This window comes from Diceros bicornis, chromosome 4 (genome assembly GCF_020826845.1).
Source record: "Diceros bicornis minor isolate mBicDic1 chromosome 4, mDicBic1.mat.cur, whole genome shotgun sequence".
In the NCBI taxonomy this organism is placed as follows: domain Eukaryota; kingdom Metazoa; phylum Chordata; class Mammalia; order Perissodactyla; family Rhinocerotidae; genus Diceros; species Diceros bicornis.
The window spans coordinates 56,033,774-56,056,475 of record NC_080743.1 but is presented as its reverse complement, the minus strand read 5'-3'; the positions used below and the strand labels follow the sequence as shown (position 1 = coordinate 56,056,475).

Here is a 22,702-nt window from a genome sequence, read left to right as displayed (position 1 = left end):
GGTTATTTTCTCAAGTTCTCCCCCAAAAACTCCAGGGCAGCTCTCCAAGGCCCCATGTACCCTATACTATTTCTTTATGCACCCTTTTGCTCCTTTAACAAATATTTCTTTCTGAACCAGGCCAGTCCTGCTCTGCACTCCTGTCCAAGCAGCATCTGCCCCTCCCCAAGCACGGGATAGGGCTCTGAACTAAAGGCTAGAGGCCCCAAGCATCTATGGGTGTTGTGTCAAACCAGCCCAGTCTTGTCTAATCATCTGCAGTGGAAACTTGCTGCTGAAAGTCTTGTGACAGTCAGGAGAGAGGCTTGTCTGAGGGTGGCTGCACCTACAGCCACAAAGTGCAGTTGAAAAGGCCTCACTCACTCTGCTATTCCTCAGGAGTCAGCCAGCAGCCCCTGCCAACCCAATCCCAGCACTCAGCCATGATAAGGAAAGGCTTTCAGGTAGCAGCAAGACTCGGCTACCACAGAGTCCTTCCTGGTACCCCCCGCATCCTGCCCAGACTCAACACTGCTGCAGCATTTGGATCCTCCACGGAGTCCCTGGTGAGTGAGTCTCCAGCTCAGCTAGATGGGCAGCCCTTCTTTTGCGGGCCTAAGGCATAAGGAGCACCCCAAATCTCCTCTTCCCAGATCATGGCTGGGGCAGGTGGGCAGTGTGTTGGGGAGCTATTAGATTTGGCAAAAGGAAGGTGCTCTTGGGATACCAAGTAGCCCAGATCCAAAACTAAGACCACCAGGACAGTCTCACCATGGTCTGAATCTTGTGTGGCCACCAATCAATCATTTTCCTCCCATGGGACTCAGATTATTGCAACTGAGTCAGGGTGTCCCTCAACGGTGGACCCTGTGTGTGGTCTTAGCAAGCAGTTGGATTACTGCCCACAGTTGTTATTGGTGAGTGAGCACTTGATGCCATAGAGGACTCTTCCTCCTCCCACAGATGGCACCACACCTCTATGGGTGCCCAAAACATGTTTCAAAGGAGCCACCCTGCCCAGGCAGGCCTACAGCTGTGGGCAGAGCTAGAGAAGCCCCTGAGGTGACGGGGTGGTAGCAATGGTCCATACCAACTGTGGTCGTACTCCCTAGGGAAGATAGTGTCTCAGAATGGGCTCTAGTCTGACCATCAGCTCTCACACTCACAAGCTTGGCAATCTTAACCACATTTCCTCAGTTTCCCCATCTGTACAGTGGGGCTAATACTAGCAGTTCTCAGCCTCAAAGAACAGCTCACAGGTCTTAGAGCAATTGTAACGCAGCACCACAGAGGGGCATGCCTCTACTTGTCATCCCCATTCCTTTCCTTCCCTTTCTTTGCACTTGAGCCTCTCCTTGCCTAGTCACCCACAGGGGTCCCCAAACCCTCTGAAAGATGGGCTGTTTCCCTCAAGTCAACACTGGCAGAAGGGATTGAGGCACCCAAGACCCAAGAGCACACTCCCTAAAAGTCCTGTGGCCTAAGCAGCAGCCCCCACACCCCAGGAAGCTGTCTAGTCTCCCTGATTTTCCCTGCCCAGGTCTCAAGATTCTGTCAAGAGAAGACAAATTTGAAGGATTATGCCCTTCCCAATGCCAGCTGGTGTCCAGACATGCTGAGCCTGTACCAGGAATTTGTGGAGAAGACCAAGGCTGATGGCTGGATCAAACTGCCCTCCTTCAAGTCCAACAGAGACCACATCCAGGGGCTCAAGCTGCCATCTGGGTTAGCAGTTTCCTCAGGTAAGGCCTGGCCTGAGAGTACCCATTGGGATACACACACCCCAGCCCACGATGGTCAGTTCACCCAGTCCTCGTGTTCAAGACCCTTGGGAAGGAAATTCACAATCTATCTTCCAGTTCTCAGCCAGAGTTCTTTCTGCTGTCTGACTCCAGCCCTCATGCTGCAGCCCCAGGCAGGTAGATGAGAAGAGATTTTTCTCAGGTCTCTGGCTCCCCTCCACCTATCTGAGGAGAGCACATCCTAGCAGCCCGCCTTTACTCCCAGCTAAGAGTGTTCCCACCAGAGGGGCCGGCCCAGTGGCATAGTGGTTAAGTTTGCCTGCTCCACTTTGGCAGCTCAGGGTTCACAGGTTCAAATCCCAGGTGCAGACCTACACGCTGCTCATCAAGCCACAGCAGCATCCCATATACAAAAAATAGACGAAGATGGGCATGGATGTTAGCTCAGGGCTAATCTTCCTTTGCAAAAAGAGGTAGATTGGCAAAAGATGTTAGCTCAGGGCCAATATTCCTCACCAAAAAAGAATAAAAAACGAGTGTTTCCACCAGAGAACTGTCAGCTCAGCTCCCTGCTCTTTTGCCTACTCATGGAGTGTTCTTTCCTTGTTGTCAAGCTGTAACCCATGTCCTCCTCCCCCACCCAATAATGGCCTTGGGGTGGGGTGGGGCCCCTCCCTGAGCACACCATCCCCACTCTGCTAGGCCCAGAGTGGCTCTCTCAAAACACCTGCTGATCAGATTGATAGAGCTTTCCACCTTCAGCTTTCTTTGTGTGTGTGTGTGTGTGTGTGTGTGTGTGTGTCCGTGTTTTCTCGTCTCTCTCATTCATGTATGTGGTCTTCTTGCCCAGTGATGACTGGCGGGTACAGTAGGCACACTACCCTTGGGATTATTGCACAAAGCAAGAGAACCAAAATCATTTTTTTTTCTTTCTGAGGAAGGTTCACCCTGAGCCAACATTTGTTGCCAATCTTCCTCTTTTTGCTTGAGGAAGATTTGCCCTGAGCTAACGTCTGTGACAATCTTCCTCTATTTTGTAGGTGGGTCGCCACCACAGCATGGCTACTGCCGAGTGGTGTAGGTCTGCACCTGGGAACCAACCCCGGGCCGCCAAAGCAGAGCACGACAAACTTAGCCACTAGGCCACAGGACTGGCCCCCAAAATAATTTTTTAAAAGAATTTGGTATCCATCCAAAAAGAATGTAGTTGTTTTAAGAAAAAATCAAAACTTTGGTGGACTTTTCTGCACTTATTTTATTGTTTAGTATTATTGTTGTTTTGAATTATATGTGAATTATGTGAGTTACATATTTAATTCTCAGTGTTTAAGCTCTGTTAAAGTCTTGAACTGGCCTTGATCCCATCTCCACCCTCAGCCAGGGAACTTCCTGAGTGTTTTTCCCTCCAGATCAAGGACTCCCTGAGGACAGGGATGTGCCCCCCTCAGACCCAGGGCTCCCTGAGGACAGGGCTCTGCCTCTGCTCTCTGATTGACAGCTCTCTGAGGACAGAGCCTGGGTGTCCTCTGGTTCTCTCCTCAACCTTGTGTCTGAGGCAGGGCTCAACCCACGGTGCTAAATGACTGACCCTGCATCCTGACCAGACCCCACACCCTCCACACTCCCTTCTCCAGCTGCAACACTGTCCATCTCTCCCCAGACAAAAGTGACTGGCGCATCTTCACCAGATGCATCCAAGTGGAAGGACAAGGCTACGAATATGTCATCTTTTTCCACCCATCCAAGAAGAACTCTGTCTGTCTTTTCCAACCAGGCCCCTACCTGGAAGGGCCACCAGGGTAAGGCCACAGGCAGGGCCACGGTGAACATCCTTGGCTACTTCCTGGGATTGGCTCAGCAGGTCGATCAGGCACAACCAGGCCCCAGGGCCTCTCTCTAAGGAGCTGGGTGGGGGGTGAGGGGGACTGGGCTTCAGTCCCACAAAATCAGGCCTGGAAGGACATCCTGGGTCATCTGGTCCAGTCCCCATTGTACAGACAAGGGAGAGCCTTCTATTCAAGGTCTAGGGGTTTTCCAGTAAGAAGGGGGTCTTAGAGGCCACTTGGAGAAGAATGTGGTGAACTTGGAAGAGGATAAGATCTGGAATTAGGAGCCAGGCTTCCAGTCCTGCTCTGCTGCTGCTGGCCTTGGGATCCCAAGAAAGCAATTTAACCTCTGTCTTTCAGTCTCCTTACCTGAAACCTGGGGCAATCATATCTACCTGCCAGAGCGGCTGAGAGAGATAATACTATGGGCTTACGTGTATGTGCTCATGAGCCATAAAGCACAAGATAGCTATCAGACACCATCTATCCAAACTTCATCTTTTACTCATAGACAAACTGAGGCACACAGAAGTAAGGTAACTTACCCAAGATAGCACAGGCAATCAAGGTCAGATCCAGGACTCTAACCCAAGAGTTGAGACTCTAAGTCCATTGCTCTCTCCACTGTGCTCTGCTGCCTCCAAACTTGGAATAGACCCAGGAAGGAGCTTACACTGGACATAAATACATCCACAAGGGAAATTAGGCTGGCTCTGAACCTCTTGCTTAGGGCTACTGGGCCACCAAGTCCATGGTTGTCTGCTCTCTCCTCCATCCCTGTTCCTGCTTTAGACAGTCACTGAAGGCTATTGGTGGTGCCTGAGTTCCTGCAAGGGAGAGAGAGAAAGGAGGAGGCAGGAGCAGCTTTAGGGCATCAAGGCCTGAGAGGGACTCAATTGTGGTTAAACAGAATTCAGAAAGCTTAATAGATGTCAGCACCTCCACTCTCCACAGATTCAGACTGCAGCCCTTGGTCACCCTGGCCATCCCAAAGGCATCTTCCATGGGGACACTGATTTCCACACTAGTGCATGCAGACACCGAGGGACTAGGTCAGAGCCATACGTAGGCCAGGGATCCCCTCCCTCATGAAGAGGAAAGCGCCAAGAAGGCAGGGATGGGTGTGAAGTGTGGCTGACTTTTATTTAGGAGCTCATGGAGGTAGAGCAGGAGAGGCAGAGGAGGACCATCTACACTGAGGCCAGTGGATTGAGGGGGTCCCAAGAAGAGATTAGTACTGAATTAGAAAAACCCAGTTCAGTCTATCTCCTGTGTAGGGAAAAACCCAGCTCTTCTCTACTTTGTGTTTCTTCCCTGTGAGTCTGCTTCGTACTTATACAAGAATACTTCACTTCTGACACTTCTGATCACCAAATGTGTGGAGCTTTTTCCCCACACCAAGCAATTCTGTGACACCAGCTGGGTGTCCTACAATTTAACTCAATTCTGACACCATCTGCCTGGAGATAAAGTTAAGGGTTCAGTCCCACTGCACCCCCCCACCCCCAACTTCAGATGCCAACTGCAAGTAGTAGGTCCCCAAGTTACCCACAACTTCTGTCCTACTTGGCTACAAATCGGAGGTTCCGATGACACCCTCATCAGTTTCGATTACTTTGCTAGAGAGGCTCACAGAATTCAGGGAAACACTTACATTTACCAGTTTATTAAAGGATGTGATTAAAGGCTACAGATGAACAGACAGATGAAGAGATACATAGGACGAGGTCTGGGAGGGTCCTGAGTGCAGGAGCTTCTGTCCCCTTGGAGGTGGAGTGTGTCATCCTCCCGATGTGGATGTGTTCACCACCTGGAAGCTCTCCAAACTCCATACTGCCGGGATTTTTATGGAGGCTTCATCATGTAGGCATGATGGATCACTAACTCAATCTCCAGCCCCTCTCCTCTTCCTAAAGGGTGGGAGGTGAAAATTTCAAGTTTCTAATCGTGTCTTGGTCTTTCTGGTGACCTAATCCAGGAGCCACCCAGCAGCCCACCCAGAGTCACCTCATTAGAACAAAAGACACTCCTACGATCCAGGAAGTTACAAGGGTTTCAGGAGCCCTGTGTCAGGAATCGGGGCAGTGACCAATATACACATTTTCTATTATCTCGCAAGTACCCCCCAGCCCCTAGGCAGAGAGGAAGGTTAGTTATTGGCTGGCCAAGAGCTACCCTGCAGATTCTATGCACTTGCCAACAGGTCGCCAGCCTGGCCAGTGAGGACAATGAAGGAAGAGCAGTTTTAGGGTTCTTTGGCACCGACTCCTTTTTTCCCTCTTTCAAGCAATGTGGGGAGGGAAGTGACTAGAAGTATACCTGAGGTTTTGTAAACATTACCTTATTTAATCTGATGAGATAGTAGTTATTTTTTTCACAATTCATAGTGGAAAAACTAGGGCTGTGAAAGGTTTAGCAATGTGTTCAAGAGTGAGTGGCAGAGCAAGGAGTCAAACCAGGTAGGTGTGGTTCCATGGTCCCCAGCTCTTTCCACCAAAGGGAGGGGGAAGCAAGGGTCTGGGAAGCCTGTTGGTGGCAGAAGCAGGAGGGTAACCCATGGTAGTGCAGCAAGGACAGCTGACCCAGTCCATGAAGACTCAGGACCATGCTTTTGAAAACCAGAAACTCAAATCTGTTTTGTGTTATCTGCATTCTAACGTTGGGTGCCTTTCTACTTTCCCCAACTCAACCAACAATGCAGTAGCTTTGGCATGAAGGTCAGCTTACACACGTGAGGATGAGAATCTTACTTTAAACAAAGCAAATGTTTGCAGCACCCTGCTGAGGTGGGCTCTCAGCTTCCCCAAGCAGTGCTGCTCAGGAGCCCATCTTGTCAGCACTTTATGGGTCATAAGTGACGGCTCACATTTACCCGTCTTGAAAAGATGGGCTCAGCACTGGCCGTAGTGACTGGAAGGTGAGAGCTGGACCAAGCTCATGCCTCAGAGAAAAAGCCAAAAAGTTCAGGGGCTTTTCCATCCCCTGTATGTAGGCACCTTTCCAAATTATGGCAATTGCTGCCAGCAATTAGGCGATGAATCAGAAAAATGTTTTTTCATTAACTCCATCAGAAAAAAATTTTTTTCCTAGTGAAATAAAATAATTGTATCAATGGTAGCTAACGCATGCTGAAGCAACATGGAAGAAAATCTCAGTTGATTTTGACCTGTTTGATCAGACGGGACCCAGCTCTGTTTCTTTCCTTTCCTGGGGAAATGTAGAGGTGGAGGTGGTTCCACCTTAGGGTCAAGGAAGGCCCAGAGGGACAGTCTGCCCAGCAGCTACAGCCCTGGCCTTGCTGTCTGCCCCCACCCCCAGGTTTGCCCATGGAGGGTCCCTGGCAGCCATGATGGACGAGACCTTTTCTAAAACTGCCTACCTGGCTGGAGAGGGGCTATTGACATTAAGCCTCAACATCAGGTTCAAAAAGTAAGTACAGGTCCTCGGGGCACTGGCCAAAGTCGTGGCCCTGTTCATCCACGAGGATGGGTAGCCATCCTCGGCAATTGGGGTGCAGGAGCCCTGTCTGTCACTCTCCCTCCCCAGCCTGCTGCCAGCAGTTCCTCCAGTCCCTGGCCAGAGCACAACTTCTGCTGTCCAACTCTGGGGGCTGGCAGACGGACCCCGAGCCCAGAGCCATCTAAGTCCTGAGGCAGGGTGGGATGAAGAGAAGGATGGGGGGCCGGGAGGGTGAAGGGATGGGCTAAGCTGCCTCCTCTCCCAGCTTGATCCCTGTGGGCTCTCTGGCTGTGCTGAACGTTGACGTGGAAAAGATTGAGGACCAGAAGCTTTACATGTCCTGCATCACCCTGAGCAGGGACCAGCAGACAGTCTATGCCAAGTCCTCAGGTAAAGAGGTCCTCAGCTCAGCCCCAGGCCCTGTCCTGCCACCACCACCCCCAGAGCAAACAGAAGGGAGAACACTAAGGATCCAGTCCCAAGCTGGGATCCAGCTTTTTAGAGTGGGATTGGGCACCTGCTGTAGACACAGATGAAGTGAGTGAGAACCCCCTAGGATTTTTTTTGTCTGTGTATGAGTTGCCCAACCTGTACCATCAGGACAGGATCCAGGCACTAGGTAACTGGATGCAGATGCTCAGAGCGCCCCATCAAGCTCCTGCCACTCGGCTCGCCCTTCTCTTGCAGGTGTTTTCCTGCAGCTGCAGCTGGAAGAGGAGTCGTCACAGTAACAGTCACTATGCCTTCAGGAGGGCCTACTGCTGCCTGCCTGCCTGCCTGGGACCCACCACAGAGCAGGGAGGGGTCCCCATGGAAGTGACTGGTGAAGTGAGGGAGAGGGCAATTTCCTCTGAGTAAATAAAGTCTCACAGCTGCATTCTCAGCCCAAGACCCTTCTGTAACTGGAAATCAAAATCCTTCCAGGGCCTCCCAAACACCCACCTTCCCATTAAGCACCAAAGGAAGAGATTTACTGAGCATCTGCCAGGTACCAGGTGCTGGGGGAGGCTCCAAGCACACCATGATGAAAGGCAGGGCCCTTGGCCTCAAGATGCACAATCGCAGACCAGGAGCAGAGTGCACAGGGTGCCCCTCAGCTCCCCTACCCCACCCTGGCTCCTATTGTGGGTGCAGTGCAGACACAAAGGGAGGAGGGGTCAATTTTACTCTACGAAAGCAATCAGAAAAGGCTTTCTAGAAGAAGCTGTGCTTGAACTGAGTCTCAAAAGTTAAGTGGTGTTCACCAGGCAGGCAGGGGAGAAGAGGATACTCTAGCCAGAGGGAGCAGTAGGAGCAAAGGCACAGAGGGGTGAAAGAGCACAGCGACCTTGGAGAACAGCACGTGTTGAGTGGGGCAGGTGTTCAGGGAAAGAGAAGGTGGGCTGGTGCAGGAGCAGGCCATGGAAGGCTTCATAAACCCTGCTGGGGAGCTTGGATTCTGTCTTGTAGGGAAGAGAAAGCCTTGAGTAACCTAAAGTTTTATTTTTTAGAAAGATGACTCTGGTGGCAGCAAGTGGTCAGCAAGATCGAAGGAGGGAGTACTGGTGAGGAGACCCCTGCAGGGCTCCAAACTAGAGATAGTAAGGGCCTGACATGAGTCAGAGCCATGAAGACAAGAGCTATGGGAAATGTACAAACAAAAGAGTGCCGGACGTTGCCACTAACTGTATAAAGTGGATCTGTGAAGGGAACCTTCGAGGATGATGCCAAGTTTCTGGCTTGGGGATTCCAGGTGGCACCACTGGGAATGCAGAGGAGCAGGTTTGAGCTGGGGGGTAGATAAGAAGCTCGTTTCACACATATTGAGCTTCAAGTGCCCATGATACTTCTACCATATGACGAGCACCAGCAGGAACCTGGATATTGTGATTTGGAGCTCAAGATTGATGAGCCACTGACTCAATTTGTAAGTCATCAATATAAAAACTGACATGGAACCCTCGGGAGTGGATTATGCAGTGCAAGTGAGGAGGAGGCAAGGGGAGTGAGAGTGAGGGGAGGGGAGAGAAAGGAGATCAGGGAAAGGGGTCAAAGAGAGAACCTTTGGTCACACTAAGGCTTAAAATTGGAGCAGAGGACCAAAGACCACAAAGGAGGCAGAGAACAAGACAGGAGAGACCATCCTTAAGAGGCCGAGGTCAATATCAAATGCTAAAGAGAAGGCAAAGCAGATGAGAACTAAAAAGAGGCCTTTGGATTTGACAGTGAGGAAGGTGATAGTCTTCTTTGCCGGGAGGTGGGAGCAAAATCCAGATTATGGTGAATGAAAAAATGAATGAATTTTTTCATTCATCGAAAAAATTGAATCTAGATAATTCTTTCTACGAATTTTGTTGTTGTTATTGTTATTTAAAGAAAGAGGTTTGAGTATATTTATAAATTTATTTGGAAGGAGCCAGTGTAGAGAGGCTGAAACTCTAGGAGAGAGAGAGATGTCATCCAATTGAACAGCTCTCTGGTCTTAGAGATGGATCAAGAGCACCAGTGGAGACAGGAGTCATGGGAGAGCATCAACGTGACTCTGAGGCCAAAAGGAAGGAGGTGGAGGGTGCAGGACGGGAAGTTGAGGGGATTCACACCAGAGTGCCTAGAATTCCTCAGTGAAATAGGAGGCAAGGCCATCAGTGGGAAAGAGGTCTGGAGGAAGGGCAATGATTTGGATAAGCCACTTGGGTATCAGGAAAACAAATTGATCAAGTACATGTGGGCCAAGGCATGCTGAAGGCCCAGCCACTGGTAGAAAACAGCTATCTGGAGTGGCACCAACCTGGGGTAAGAGGAAGGTGTGAGCTAGCTGGCAAGAGCCAGGGGCGATGGCAGATAAGTCAGGTGAGAACAATGGTAAAGGAGGAAAGATAACGTCATGGCTGGTACACATTTCTAAGGAGGAAAGGTTTGACGTGAGGGAGAAGAACACAGACAGAAGGAGGAAATGGCCATCCAGGAGAAGTCTGTACCTCCTCTGAGCCTGCGGAGGAGAGGCGTGGGAAATTGAGCAGCTTGCACCTAAACAGGCAGGATTCCATCAAGGCCAGTAGGTGGAGGGGATGTTCAGGAAGAGGTCAAGGATTAGAGAAGTTTGCCAAAAAATGAGAGCTCCAAGGGACATATCATAAAGGATTTTATTATTAGGTATGGTATGGTCAAATGCTGAAACAGAAACCTTTACATCTCCATAACTTAACTCATATCTTAAATAGAATATACTTCTCATTCACATAAAGTCCAGTTGCTGGTGTCTAGGTGTCATTCAGGAATCTGGCTGACAAAAGCTCTGCCATATTCAACACATGACTTCCTAAGTCATCTTGGGTAATGACATCCAGTTGCCAGATGAGAGAAGATAGAATCACAAGGGAGGTGTTTTCACGCCAAGCCTTAAAGTGTTGCCATTGGCCAGAACTCAGTTACAAGGCCCCACCAAACTGCAAGGAAGTTGGTTGGAAAATATGGTCTAACTATATGCTGTAGAAGAAAGGGAAATGGGTTTGGTGAGTAGCTAGCAGCTACTTCCTCAGTTTGAGAGGAGGACTGGCCCAAGAAAGAAGTGTCTAAGTGCAAACCTGTATCCCAGCAAGTGAAGAATTTGAGTTCAGGCCTAAGCTGAGGTTCCAGGATCTGGGGCTGGGGCTGGGGATTGAGGGGATCAGAGAGTATGAAACTCTTTGTGGCACGGAACAGGGTCACAGAGTGGTGCACAAGTTCAGCAGTGGTAGGGAGGGAGGTAGATATTCTCTTTCCAATAACTAGACCACACACTTCCTAATCCATCAATCTTGAATAACGGGCAAAGGATTGATGGACATGGATTTGAAGGTCCTTGACCCAGTGCCCTTCAAAATCTAGAGACATACTGGAGGCCATCCCCAGAAATCTTGTGGCAACCAACTATCCCCTCCCCAATATACTCAGAAAAATACTATCTCCTTTTGTGCTTTCACAATTGTCATTGATAATCGATTAAACCCAGAGTCTTAATCATTGTATACCAAAAACCTATTCTCCTTTACTTATGGTCAAGCGGAGCCTAATTTTCATTTAAACACTCCCAAGAGAAGAAGGGAAATATATTCCACCCTTCTTATGCAGTCAAGAAAAGGAAGAAAAACAAAACAGTTGTACTTGAGTTTCCATATTAAAATAGTGCATCCTGGCACTTCTCTGCTGGAGCTAGTTTCCAACAGAAACAGGCACAAGCTGCAACTCTAACAGACATGGAAAGCTCTCAGGCAAGGCCCCACAGCCAGGTTGGGAGTGTCAGCCTTGAGTGGATAAGGCCCAGATGGCAGGCAGGGATCTTGGTAAGGGAAATGTCATCAGCTGCTAGAAGGCTTCTCTAGTGTCTAGGGCTTTGATAGATGCCTCCCCTCTCCCAGAAGGCCAAGTATTGCAGCTTTCTAGGCAGAAACAAGGAGTTGCTCCCTCTACATTTTAAAAACCCATTCCCATGTGTAGTGCATTCATTTGAAATGCAACTACTGCCGAGGTAGTTGGGGTGGAATCCTAGGCCATCCAGGCAGATGTGGCAGCTTATTCTGCTTGAAGCAGAGGATATATGTTCTACAGATGCATAAGTCAAGTGACAAGAGAAACCAAAGAGTGAATAAGGCAATTGTAAGAACAACCAGTTCAAGAAGGCCAAGGACAACAGTAGCTCATACCAGCTCTTAAAGAAGGGGCCCCTAAGGCCTTCCTGGAACTGCGACTGCAGAGCTAGGTCATTCATCGCAGGTCCTGGGTGAGGAGCCAGAGCTGCAAGACACAGTGTATCACCAACCCCATTGCTTGCCAGAACCCACAGTGAGCATTGGTGGCCAAGTCATGCAGCCTGAGGCTACCACTCAAGGCCACGGGACAGATGGCTAAGTGAGAACTAAAAGTCCAGGGAGTCTTGTAGCAGTTGCCTAAGGAAAGGCTTGTTCCCTCTCTGCCTCTTCATCTGGCTTAAGCCCAGGAAAGCACTCTGTACTCCCAGTCCTCCAAGTGTCCTTCTACAATGGCATCAGCAAAGAAAGGAGGTCAGGGCCCTGTGTCACCTGTGAAGTTCTCAAGGAGTGACAGCAATGGTGCTGGAAGAGGTGAAGAGGCAGCACCCCCGGCCCTCATTCAAGGGAGCAGCTCTGCTCACATCTGAAGAGCCCTAGGGTACAAGAAGAAACAATGCTCTTTGAGATAGTTCTGGGTTTTGGTTTCAACTCTGCTACTTTTTGGCACATCATTTCTTTCTAGGTCTCTTTCTTGCTTTATAAAAATGAGAAGGTAGACAAGGTGACCTCCAAGTTCCTTCCAGGTCTGATATCTTATTGTGCTAATTAAGTTAACTTTTGGCCACCAGGTGTGCCAGTCATTTGCTTGATTGCTCTCAGATCCCCACCCTTCCTCCACTCTACCTTAGATTGCAGAGGGCTAGCGCCTACAAACTACATTTCCCAGTCTCCTTTGACATCCAGCTTTGAAAGGCTCTGGTGGCAGATTGGAAGGTGGGAAGTAGGGAGAAGTAAGGGTATTTCTCTCCTTCTCTTTGCTTTGGCAGGCAACTCAAGTAGTGGCTGTGGCTCCATGGTTGTAGATCCTGCTACACAGCCCTCACCATCCTATTTGCCTTTTTAACAAGTTCCCTGTGTTTAACTCCCTCTGGTGAACCACCTAGCAGGCACTGTTTTCCTCACCAGACCCTGACTAATACAGCCAGGCTGGAGATTATCCACAGTCAGTTTTCAGTCCCACCACTATAAGGCCCAGGTGGTGTGCACTCTTGTATGCCCCCTTAATTTCATCCACCAAGAGAAGGAAGTGGAAGGAGACAGGGAGCAGGAAAGTGAACTGTCAAAGATTGAGCACAATCCTGGACAAATCCAAATCTTTGCCTATTTTTCCCTGCATGCTGCACAACTGAACACAGCTGGAGAAAAAACCACACCACCATGCTGTCCGGTCTCGCTGTAATGTCATGATTGCTATCCTAAAGTGGGCCCGCAACGCGGCCCAGCAGTCATCCTGCAGTTCCCTAGACCACTCACTGTCCTGCTCTCCCAGGTGACTGTTTCATTCCCGGTCATCTCTGCTCAAACCCCAGGACCACCTCCTCCCCCATCATCACTCTCAGCTGATGACCTTGCTTCCTATTTCACTGAGAAATTAGAAGCATTCAGAGAGAACCAGCTCCCACCACCTCCTCTGTCCACCTACTACCTCTACCCAGTTAGTCTCCCTTCTCTCCAGTAACTGTGAGTTAACTGTCCACACAGCAGGCAAAGGACAACCCTAGATCTGTTCTTATGCACGACACCTATTTCTTCTTGTCTACTTGAGAATATTGCTCCCACAATTCTCCTTTCTCTCTTCTGCATTATCAATTTTCCCCTTTCTATTTGATCTTTTCCATCAGCATGCAAACATATCATTATTCTGTCATTTGAAAAATTCTCTTGATTCCATGCCCGCCTCTGGCCACTGCCCCACTTCCCCCCACTCTTTCAGCAAACTCTTCAACAGAGTTGTCTTTGCTCTCTCTCTCCTATTCTTTCTCAAGCCCATTCCAGTCAGGCTTTTGCTCCACCACTCCACCGAAGCTGCTCTTGTCAAAGTCACCAATGACTTTTTTTTTTTTTTTTTTTGGTAAGGAAGATCAGCACTGAGCTAACATCTGATGCCAATCCTCCTCTTTTTGCTGAGGAAGATTGGCCCTGAGCTAACATCCATGCCCATCTTCCTCTACTTTACATGGGACGCCGCCACAGCACAGCTCTACAAGCAGTGCGTTGGTGCGCGCCCGGGATCTGAACCGGCGAACCCCGGGCCGCTGCAGCGGAGCGCGCACACTTAACCGCTTGCGCTACCGGGCCGGCCCCAAGTCACCAATGACTTTGCTGCTAAATCCAATGATCGGTTCTCAGTCCTTGTCTTGCCGGACCTTGCCACAATATCTGGCACAGCTGGTTCCTCCTCCTCTCCCCCTCTAAATGTTGGAGCACCCAGGACTCAGTCTTTGGATCCTTTCTCTTTTCTACTTACATTTCATCAAGTCTCGTGACTTTAAATTCCATGTACATATCTCTTGGTGCCCACATTTATACTTCCAATCTGGACCTCTCCTCCGAGCTCCAGATTCGTATATCCAGCTGCTTTCTCAACATCTCCAATTCAATGTCTAATCGGCATCTCAAATTCAACAAATCCAAAACTGAGGTCCTGATATGTCCCCCTCTCAGTAAATGGCAACTCCATTTTTCCAGTTGCTCAGGCGGAAAACCTTGAATCATTCTCTCTCGTTAGGTAAGGATGGATCCATCAGGAAATCCTATTGACTCTATCTTCAGAATATACCCAGAAATTGACTACTGCCACCCTGATCCATGCCCCCATCATCTTGTGCAAAGATTATTTCAATACTGCTTATGCCCTTGTCCCCTTCTTTCTATTCTCAACACAGCCACCAGAGTGACCCTTTTAGTGCATAAGTCATATCTCTCCTCAGGTCATCACAAGTAAAAGCTGAAATTGTCACCGTGACTACAAGCCTCAACAGAGTCCGGCCCTGTTATGTCTCTGACCTCATCTCCCCCTCACTCACTCTGTTCCAGCTACAGTGGACTCTTTGCCTCCTTGAACACTCCAGGCACGCTTCTGCCTCAGGGCCTTTGCATTTGCAATTCCTTCTGCCTAGACTGCTTTTCCCTCAGACATCCTCCCTCCCTCCTTCATATCATTACTGAAATGTTACATTCTCAGGGCCAGCCTGGTGGCGTAGTGGTTAAGGTCACGCCTTCCTCTTCAGCTGCCCCTGGTTCAGCGGCTCAGATCCCCGGAGCGGACCTACTCATAGCTCATCAGGCCATGCTGAGGTGACGTCGCACGTAGAAGGGCTACAACTCTACAACTATGACACACAGCTATGTACTAGGGCTTTGGGGAGAAAGAAAAGAAAAAGAGGAAGATTAGCAACAGATGTTAGCCCAGGGCCAATCTTCCTCAAAAAAGAAAAAAAAAAAATATATATATATATGTATATACATATACATTTGTAACCTTTGGACACTTTAAAAAGAAAACATGTTACATTCTCAAGGTGGCCATCCCTGACCACTATTTAAAATTGTATGCTCTCCTGACACCCTCTGTGATCCTTCCCTACTTTAATTTTTTCCCCAACACTGATTTCCATCTAATAAGCTGCATTTTTTACTAATTTATTTTTTCTATTGTCTTTCTTCCCCTACTAAAGTATAATCTCCATCTGGCCAGGAAATTTATCTGTTTTCTCCCTGCTCTATCCCTAGAGGCCAGCACAGTGCCCAGCACATAGCAGGTAGTTAATAACTATGGATGAATAAATGAATGAGTGAATGAATGAAACCACAGAATCAAACTTCTTTGAATCCTACCCTACCTCTGAATTTCTTATTATAGAAGCCAAAAATGTCCTTATTGTCAAGTCAGATTGAGCTTGGGTTTCTGTTTTCTTGTACTTTTGGCAGAAGTCAGGCTAACTGATGCCCACGTGTTATCTCATTTAATCCTCACGCCAACTCTGAGAGTTAGGTTTATTTTTCTCCATTTTCCAGATGGGAATAGTGAACCCCAGAGAGATTAAGTTACATGCTAGATGTCACCCAGCTAGTAAATTGCGGAGCCCAAATCCCCAACCCATCTGACTGATGTCAAAGCTGTGAGTTCTTGGCTGCAGCACTCCACGCAGACTACCCTTCCAGAAACCACACCGGGGCTGAGCTGAGTCAGGAGCCACAGGAATGGAGGGTCTAAGGGTCGCCAAGGATCTCCACAAAAGAAACACTTGCTGCCTCAAAACACTCAAGTATCAGATGTCAACATAATCATCTTGTGTGTTTCCTGCATTTCACAATTTTTCTTTTTGTTGCTGTTGTTTGCATGTTTATTGTCTGTCTGTCCCCTTAGACTGCTCCCCATTGTATGTATCCCCGGCACCCAGCACAGTGAATGGATGAACGAACTGATTTGTTCGTACATTCACTGTACAATTCTTCTTAATATCGTTAATTCATTCAATAAATCCTGCTTGAGCACGTGCCTTGTGGTAAGCGGTGTCCTTGTGATGCTTACAGTCTAGTAAAACATTAAATACATAATAACAGAAATAAATTACAGAAAAAATAGTGACCAACGCCATAAAGGAAACGTGTGGCGTGCTGTGAAAGTATACAGCAGGAGCCCCTGATTTAGACAGGAGGGTGTCGGTGAGGGCCTCCAGATCTGAAAGATGAAGGGGGAGTGGTCCTAGGAGAGGAAATAGCCTGTGCAAAGGTCCTAAGGAGGGAATGAGCTTGATGCCTTTGAGGGACTGAGGGATGGTGAGTGTGCCTGGAGTGCAGTTGATGGTCTCATCTTGTGAGTGGTGGCCTGTGCTGCCTAGGATCTGCCTGCCAAGGATGGAAAGGAAGGGGGAGACATCCTCCATGTTTACAGTTTAACAGGCTTCTGCCAAGGATGGTGGGCACCGGCCAGCCTGACCTTGACCCACTGATGGAACCAGCTCTGTCCCTAGCATCTCTGTGTCCAGAAATCTTGAGCCTGGTCACTTTTCCTTGGGCCAGTGAAATTCAGAGAACTAGTCACTGCAAGTCAGTCTGTCTGGGAGCTATTGGGATGGCTCCAGAACAGGACAGTGGGGGCCAAGGCAGGACTCCAGCAAGGAGGGCTTCGCACAAGATGTGGTTTGTGTGGCCATGGCTATGGGCTTGCCCTAGGAGGGGGTCAGTGCAGCACAGAGGGATGCAGGCCACTGCCCACTGATAGCAGTCTCTCTCTTGGCTACAGCCCTCCCCAACTCCCAAGCAGCCCGGGCTCAGAAGAAGAAGCCACGGCACAGGGCTGGCTTGCTGCTAGAAACCTGGAGGAAGGAGTTAAGAAGGCCGGGCTGATGGCCGCGGAGACAGAGCTGTGTTTATCCAGGAAAAGAGGTTGTACGTAGGCAACGGAGGCCCTGGCCAGCTCCTCCCAGAAGGACTGGGCTGGGGGAGAAACCTGGAGAGGAAGCTGCTTCCCTCTGGGCTCTGAACGGCTCCCGGCCAGAGGTCAGGACCCAGCGGCGGCCCCCAGGTGAGGCCTGCACTCTGGGCGCCCGACCGAGCTCGCCGTGGGTTCGGACTCCCAGGCAGACGGTCTGAACATCGCGCTCGGGAGGTGCGGCGCGGGGTGCGGTGAGCGTGCGGCGGTGGATCCTCCCGGAGGCAGCTCTCGGGGTGGCGGAGAATCAAAGCTGCCTTTGTGCTCAAACGTTTCCTAAGGAGAAAAAGGAGTGGAGAAGGGGAGGGACGCCCCAACGGCCGGGCCCCGCCCTGCAGACTCGGGATGCGGTAGGGCTGGGAGCGGGACAAGCAGGGCTTACGGAGGGCCGTGAGAGGTGGCCCTGAGAGGTGCGCCCGAGAGGTGCGTCTCCTTGGACCGGCCCTGGGTGCTCGAAGGGCAGCAGCCAGGTTTGCAGTGAGTCTGCTTCTGGCCTGGAGCGACTCGGGAATGCGAGGGAGGAGCAAGAGGAGGCAGGTGGGGCCAGAGCCCCAGTCTGGAGAAGCCTGGCCCGGGGCGCGGGGGGCGGGGCGGGAGGCAGCCGGAGGGCTGCCTGACCTGACCTTGGAGGAGAGCCCGAGTCTTCGGAATGGGCGGAGGAGAAGGCGACAAGCCTGCCTAGGGCCGCGGTGTCTCTTCAGGGGGAGCGGGGCATATGAGCGGGGCTCGGGGTCAGGGTCCGTGTTTGTGACTACAGACCTTTAGAGAATGCGAGTGTTGCTCTATTCTCCTAATAGTAGTCTAGGTTTCTAGTGGATGTATCGAGCTTTCTATCTCCTCTAACTAAAGATGGACTAATCTTTAGGACTAATGGGAGAGGCAGTCTGTGCACTCGGATGTCCGAGGCCTGCATCTGAAAATGTGACTGTCTGGTCCTGGGCTCCCTCCATTTCTCCCTGGGCCCTTTGTTTTTCCTACTCAAATAAGGGCCCGTGCGCCCCGAGGGCCCGGGGAGAAGGGCGCGGCGGCGGATCATCCGCTGTACTTTCGCAGCATCAACTCATCTCTGGCTCCTCTTCTCTCCTCGCCCAGCCCAGCTCCGCCCAGGCCTCCACCTGAGAAGCTGGATTTGGACCTTCTCGGCCTCGCGGAATTCGGACTTTCATCACCTCCACCCACCGCATGTGGCTCTTGGAGAAAGCTGGCTACAGGGTGGGGACCAAGGAGCCCGGGGCCCGGTGGGCGCCCTCTGGCCTGTTCCCTAAGCGCCGCGCCTCGTCCCCGCCGGTGCGCGCCTGCCCCAATGTCCTCACCCCGGATCGCATCCCGCAGTTCTTCATCCCGCCTCGGCTCCCGGACCCGGGCGGCGCCGAGACCCCGGGTGGGCGCGACTCGGGCAGGCGCGGCCTCCCCGCGGCCTGCTCGCTGCCGCACCTGGCGGGCCGCGAAGGCTGGGCCTTCCTGCCCGAGAGCCCGCACACGCGCCGGCGCGAGTCCCTGTTCCACTCGCCCCCGCCCGCGCCCGCTGGGGGGCTTCCCCCGGTGCAGTCCCGGCTGCACGTCTCCACCCCGGATCTGCGCCTCTGCCGGGCCCCTGACAGCGACACGGCCTCGTCGCCCGATTCGTCGCCCTTCGGCTCGCCACGGCCAGGCTCCGGCCGGCCCCGACCGCCCAGGCCGCACTCGCCGTCGCCGGAGGAGGCGAGCTCGGCGGACACCAGCCCGTACGCGTCGCGCCGCGCGGGCCCCCCCACGCTGCCGCTCTTCCACCTCGACGTCTTGTGCTGCCAGCTGCGGCCGACCAAGGAGAGCGTGCTTCGTCTCGGGCCCCGTGGCGGGCAGCTGCGGCTCTCCGCCGAGTACCAGGCCGGACCCCGGCGTCTGCGGCTGCGCCTGGTCAGTGCCGAGGGCCTGCCCCTGTCGCAGGCTGGCCCCGGGAGCGGCGGTGGCGGCTGCTGCGTGGTGCTGAGGCTGCGGCCGCGCGTCCGGCCGCGGGGCCAGCGGAGCCGCGTGGTCAAATGCAGCGCCAACCCCATCTTCAACGAGGACTTCTTCTTCGACGGGCTCGGCCCGCCAGACCTGGCCGCCCGCACTCTGAGGGCCAAGGTGCTGGAGAGGGGCGCAGGGTTCCGCAGGGACGTGCTGCTGGGGGAGTGTGAGACGCCGCTTATTGCCCTGCTGCCCACCTTGGGTGGGGGACTAGGTTCAGGGGCCTCCCTGGCGCCTGCCCATCTCAGCCTGTAGACTGAGAGACTGTCTCTTCCTCAGGAGGTCTCCACGGGGTCTGCAGTCATTCTTTCCCTCTACCAGACATCTATTTATTTTTGCAAATAAAATGTCTGTTTGTCTCTAGTGGGATCTCGCCCCTTGTTGGCACTCTACACTCTCAGATCTGCAGCCTACCCTCTTCCCTCTGCCCTGCCCATAGGAGGGATGGAAGAAGCTCATTCAGATCCTCTGCCCTGGAGCAGACTTTAAGCAGCAGTTCTAAAACTTGAATGAGCATGAGAACAACCAGACAGAAATCCTGGATGAGCTTGTTAAACACTCAGAATCCTGGGCTGCATCGCCAAGAGACGCTGATGCTAGCTAATTCAGTAGGTCTGAGCTGGGTAGGTCCTAGGGTCCCCGTGCAACAAGGCCCCCACCCCTTCAGGGGGTCCTCCAATCACTGAGTCACTTAACTGAAACCAACATAAGCCATCTTCCCTTGGGGGTTCCTTGGGGCTGCAAAAGGAAATCAGCACTTCCCCACCCATCTACCTCCCCACTCGCACCTACACCTGTCCTGAAGAGAGATGAAATTTCTATGTCTTGGGAGCGAGTCAGGGGATGTCAGACTGGCACACAGTGCCTGTAGGTGTCTTCTCTCTTGCCTGTCCCATCCGCACTTGTGCCACCCTGGGGGCCAAAGGTGGTGCCAAGAGCCAGAGCAGCACTTGGGTACTGAAGGACGGAGATATAATGTCCCAGGGATTGAGATCTTGGGGGAGGAGGGGGTCCTACCAGAGTGTGAGAGCTGTTCTCAGGGATGCCCAGAAAAGGCCACACCAGTGCGTAGGGGGAGGTGTGGAAGATGGATAAAAGTAGGTCAGAATGTGTTTACCTCCTACCTGAATGTCCCTGACGTCAGCAGTGACCTTCTTCTCGCTCTCTTCACCTTTCCTGAAGCTGGTTCCTCTTGGCTTAGGCCAGGCTTGGAGAAGGGAAGAGGGGAGGGAGGAAAGGAGGGCGTCACTGGGCTAACTCAGCTTCTTTCCCCCTTCTCCTTGGGCCCTTTCTCATTTATCACGGTGCCCTGAACGAGGGCTGAGCCTGCTAGATCCTGATATCCTCAGTGTGTGTAATAACACACACACACACACACACACACACACACATACACACCTCCGTTCAGATTTCTCCCCAGTTCCTTCTCCCTCCCCTGATTAGGCTCCCCCACCCCAGCCCCAAGCCAGGGAAATCTTGCTCCAGATGTCCACCAGGTGGTAGCATTGACCAAATGATAATAAATTCTAACAGCTGCACAATGATTATCACCACGCAGGGAACTGTTCCAACAATTTGTCAAGTGATTTATTCTTCCCAGCAACTCCCGTGAGGGCTAACTACTATTGTTATCCAATGTGACCTTGGGCTTTACTCAACTGGTGAGGAGTAGAACTAGGATTCGAACCCAGAGAGTCTGGCTCCAGAGTTTGGGCTCTTAATCACCTCACTATAATATCCCTTGGATAATATCTCTAGGCAGCCGGCTGCTGCCTCCCCACTAGGTCTCTCTGAAAGGATTCACAAATCCTCCCATAACAACATTTGGTGAGCAGCTGGAGTTGATGCCCATTGGAAAGTAGCTGGAAAGAAAGGTAGAGGTCATTAACCTTCATTCACGCTTTCCTTCAACAAATACTTCGGGAGGGCCTACGAGGTGCCAGGCATTGGACGCAGCAGTGATCTAAACAGACGAGGGGATCAGACAAGTTACAAAATGAATAAGTAAAATATAAAAAAATGTTACTCGGTAATATAGAGAAAAATAAAGCAGGAAAGGAGCATAAGAAAGGGGTCAGATAAAGAGAAGGAAGGCTATAAGATGGAAAGAGGGAGGGAGGGACGGAGACATCTTTTTCTGTCCACAGTACTTTGCACCAGGTCCTGTGCTTTACCTGTGTTATCCCAGTAAAGTAGGTATTGTTATTCTTATTTTACTGAGAGGTTAAGTAGACTTGCCTGGGGATCAGCGCTGGTGGCAGGGAAGGTTTAGGACTGTGGCTCCACCCAGACACACACCTCCCCCACCCCCCACCGCTCAGAGGAGGCTGTGAGCTGGGAATTGAAGTACACTCCACTCAGGAGCAGTTCACTCAAGGTTCACAACTGTGAACTGTCCCGTGATGGGGGCCACAATGTCCCTGAAGGAACTTCCTTGCTAAAGCCTCAGAAAGATGCCCTGGGGCAAATAAGGTCCTAAGAAGCCCTCCTGCATGCAGACTGCTCTGACCTCAAAGCATGCTCACAAACAGTCAGGACAGTTATTATTGTCCCCTTTTTACTGATGTGGTAATTGAGGACTAAGAAATGGCAGGCCACATTCTCATCCAAGTCTTTTGGCTCCAAAAATCAGAGCTCCTGATTTTCAACGCTCTTTGCTTCTTCCAAGCCAAAGTGACCACAAATGTTACTTGACAGGGGAGTGGTACAGGCAGGGTCATCATGGAAAGTTCAGGGCCAGGAGCTGGGGTCAATCTCCTGCTGTTCCCTCCACCCACAGTGGCCTTTGTGACGGAAAAGGGGAGGGGTGGAGGCTGTGAGATCTACAGATATTCATAGAGCCTGGGTTGTCTGTTTTTTAATGGTTGAGGGAGGAGGGGGTACAGCCTCTCCCTGAGTCACTCCAGTGGGTTGAGGTCTCCCCAGGAATGGACCTCCTAAGGAGGACCCAAAGAAAGGTGGTCCCCGATCACTGTCTCAGGCTTCCAGAGGGGGTGGCCCTTGAAGGATGGGGCTGGGGTGGTGTGTGGCATGCAGGCTGCCCAGGCCTCACATACTTTCCACCTTCACACCCTCAGGACCTCCCTGGAAGGAGAGGCTTACACTGAGCTTTAAGTGGTTTCTGTGGTTTAGGGGGTGGGGAGGAAGGGAAAGAGAAGTTGGTGAGTGCTCCCCAGTTCCAAGCCACCACCACCACCCTCCCCCACCCCAGGCTGCTTGCCCCCTGCGTTGAGATGCCCCAGCCTGATAAGGGAACTTGGGCACGTGGGGGGTGACATGATTCTCCGATCCCTATCAGCCTCTTCCTTGCATAAGAATGTAAGAATGTATTTGAGGAGGAAATAACCACTGCCCTGCTTTGAAAGGAAAGATTCCTCCAGAAAAGGGGCTGTGATTGGAGCAGGAGGGAGGAAGGTTAGGCATGAGGGGGGACTTCCCAAAAGGATGACCAAGGTACTTTCTTGCCCTAGGGAGAAGGAACTCCAGCCACCATGCTTAGGACAGGGAAGGGGTAGAGACAGGAGATGTCTAGGAAGCATGTGACTCACTTAGGCCTAGAGGCCAGGACCCTTCCCCCAGTCACTTCCTCCCCATCCCACAGTGGCACAAAATGGCAAGGCTGGGAGAGGGAGCCATACCTGTGGTATGTGGGGCGGCAGAGCTATATGGCATGGTGCCAGGGCCACATGCCCATCGCCAGGCATTGTGCATAGCCTCCACTCT

The 22,702-nt window shown here is 51.4% G+C and overlaps 2 protein-coding genes across 3 annotated transcripts; both read left to right on the top strand.

The window, feature by feature from the left end:
* The first annotated feature begins 422 nt into the window (after positions 1-422).
* Positions 423-7,842, top strand: THEM5 (thioesterase superfamily member 5). The gene is made up of 6 exons (XM_058539181.1): positions 423-545; positions 1,520-1,721; positions 3,382-3,520; positions 6,866-6,976; positions 7,272-7,396; positions 7,694-7,842. The coding sequence occupies exons 1-6, from the start codon at positions 423-425 to the stop codon at positions 7,735-7,737; spliced, it is 744 nt and encodes a 247-aa protein (XP_058395164.1). The 3' UTR covers positions 7,738-7,842.
* Positions 7,843-16,874: 9,032 nt separating this feature from the next.
* C2CD4D (C2 calcium dependent domain containing 4D) lies at positions 16,875-19,342 on the top strand. Of its 2 annotated transcripts, none has more exons than XM_058539175.1 (2): positions 16,875-17,083; positions 18,083-19,342. In XM_058539175.1, the coding sequence occupies exon 2, from the start codon at positions 18,173-18,175 to the stop codon at positions 19,232-19,234; it is 1,062 nt and encodes a 353-aa protein (XP_058395158.1). In that variant the 5' UTR covers positions 16,875-17,083; positions 18,083-18,172; the 3' UTR covers positions 19,235-19,342. The 2 variants fall into 2 exon arrangements, with proteins under 2 accessions (XP_058395158.1, XP_058395159.1); XM_058539176.1 differs by lacking the exon at positions 16,875-17,083 and adding an exon at positions 17,380-17,527.
* Positions 19,343-22,702: the final 3,360 nt, after the last annotated feature.

Coding starts and splice junctions, on each gene's coding strand:
- THEM5 (XM_058539181.1), top strand. CDS start 423: ATGATAAGGAAAGGCTTTCAGGTAGCAGCAAGACTCGGCTACCACAGA. Junction 546..1,519: donor GATCCTCCACGGAGTCCCTG/GTGAGTGAGTCT, acceptor TTCCCTGCCCAG/GTCTCAAGATTCTGTCAAGA. Junction 1,722..3,381: donor TGGGTTAGCAGTTTCCTCAG/GTAAGGCCTGGC, acceptor ATCTCTCCCCAG/ACAAAAGTGACTGGCGCATC.
- C2CD4D (XM_058539175.1), top strand. CDS start 18,173: ATGTGGCTCTTGGAGAAAGCTGGCTACAGGGTGGGGACCAAGGAGCCC.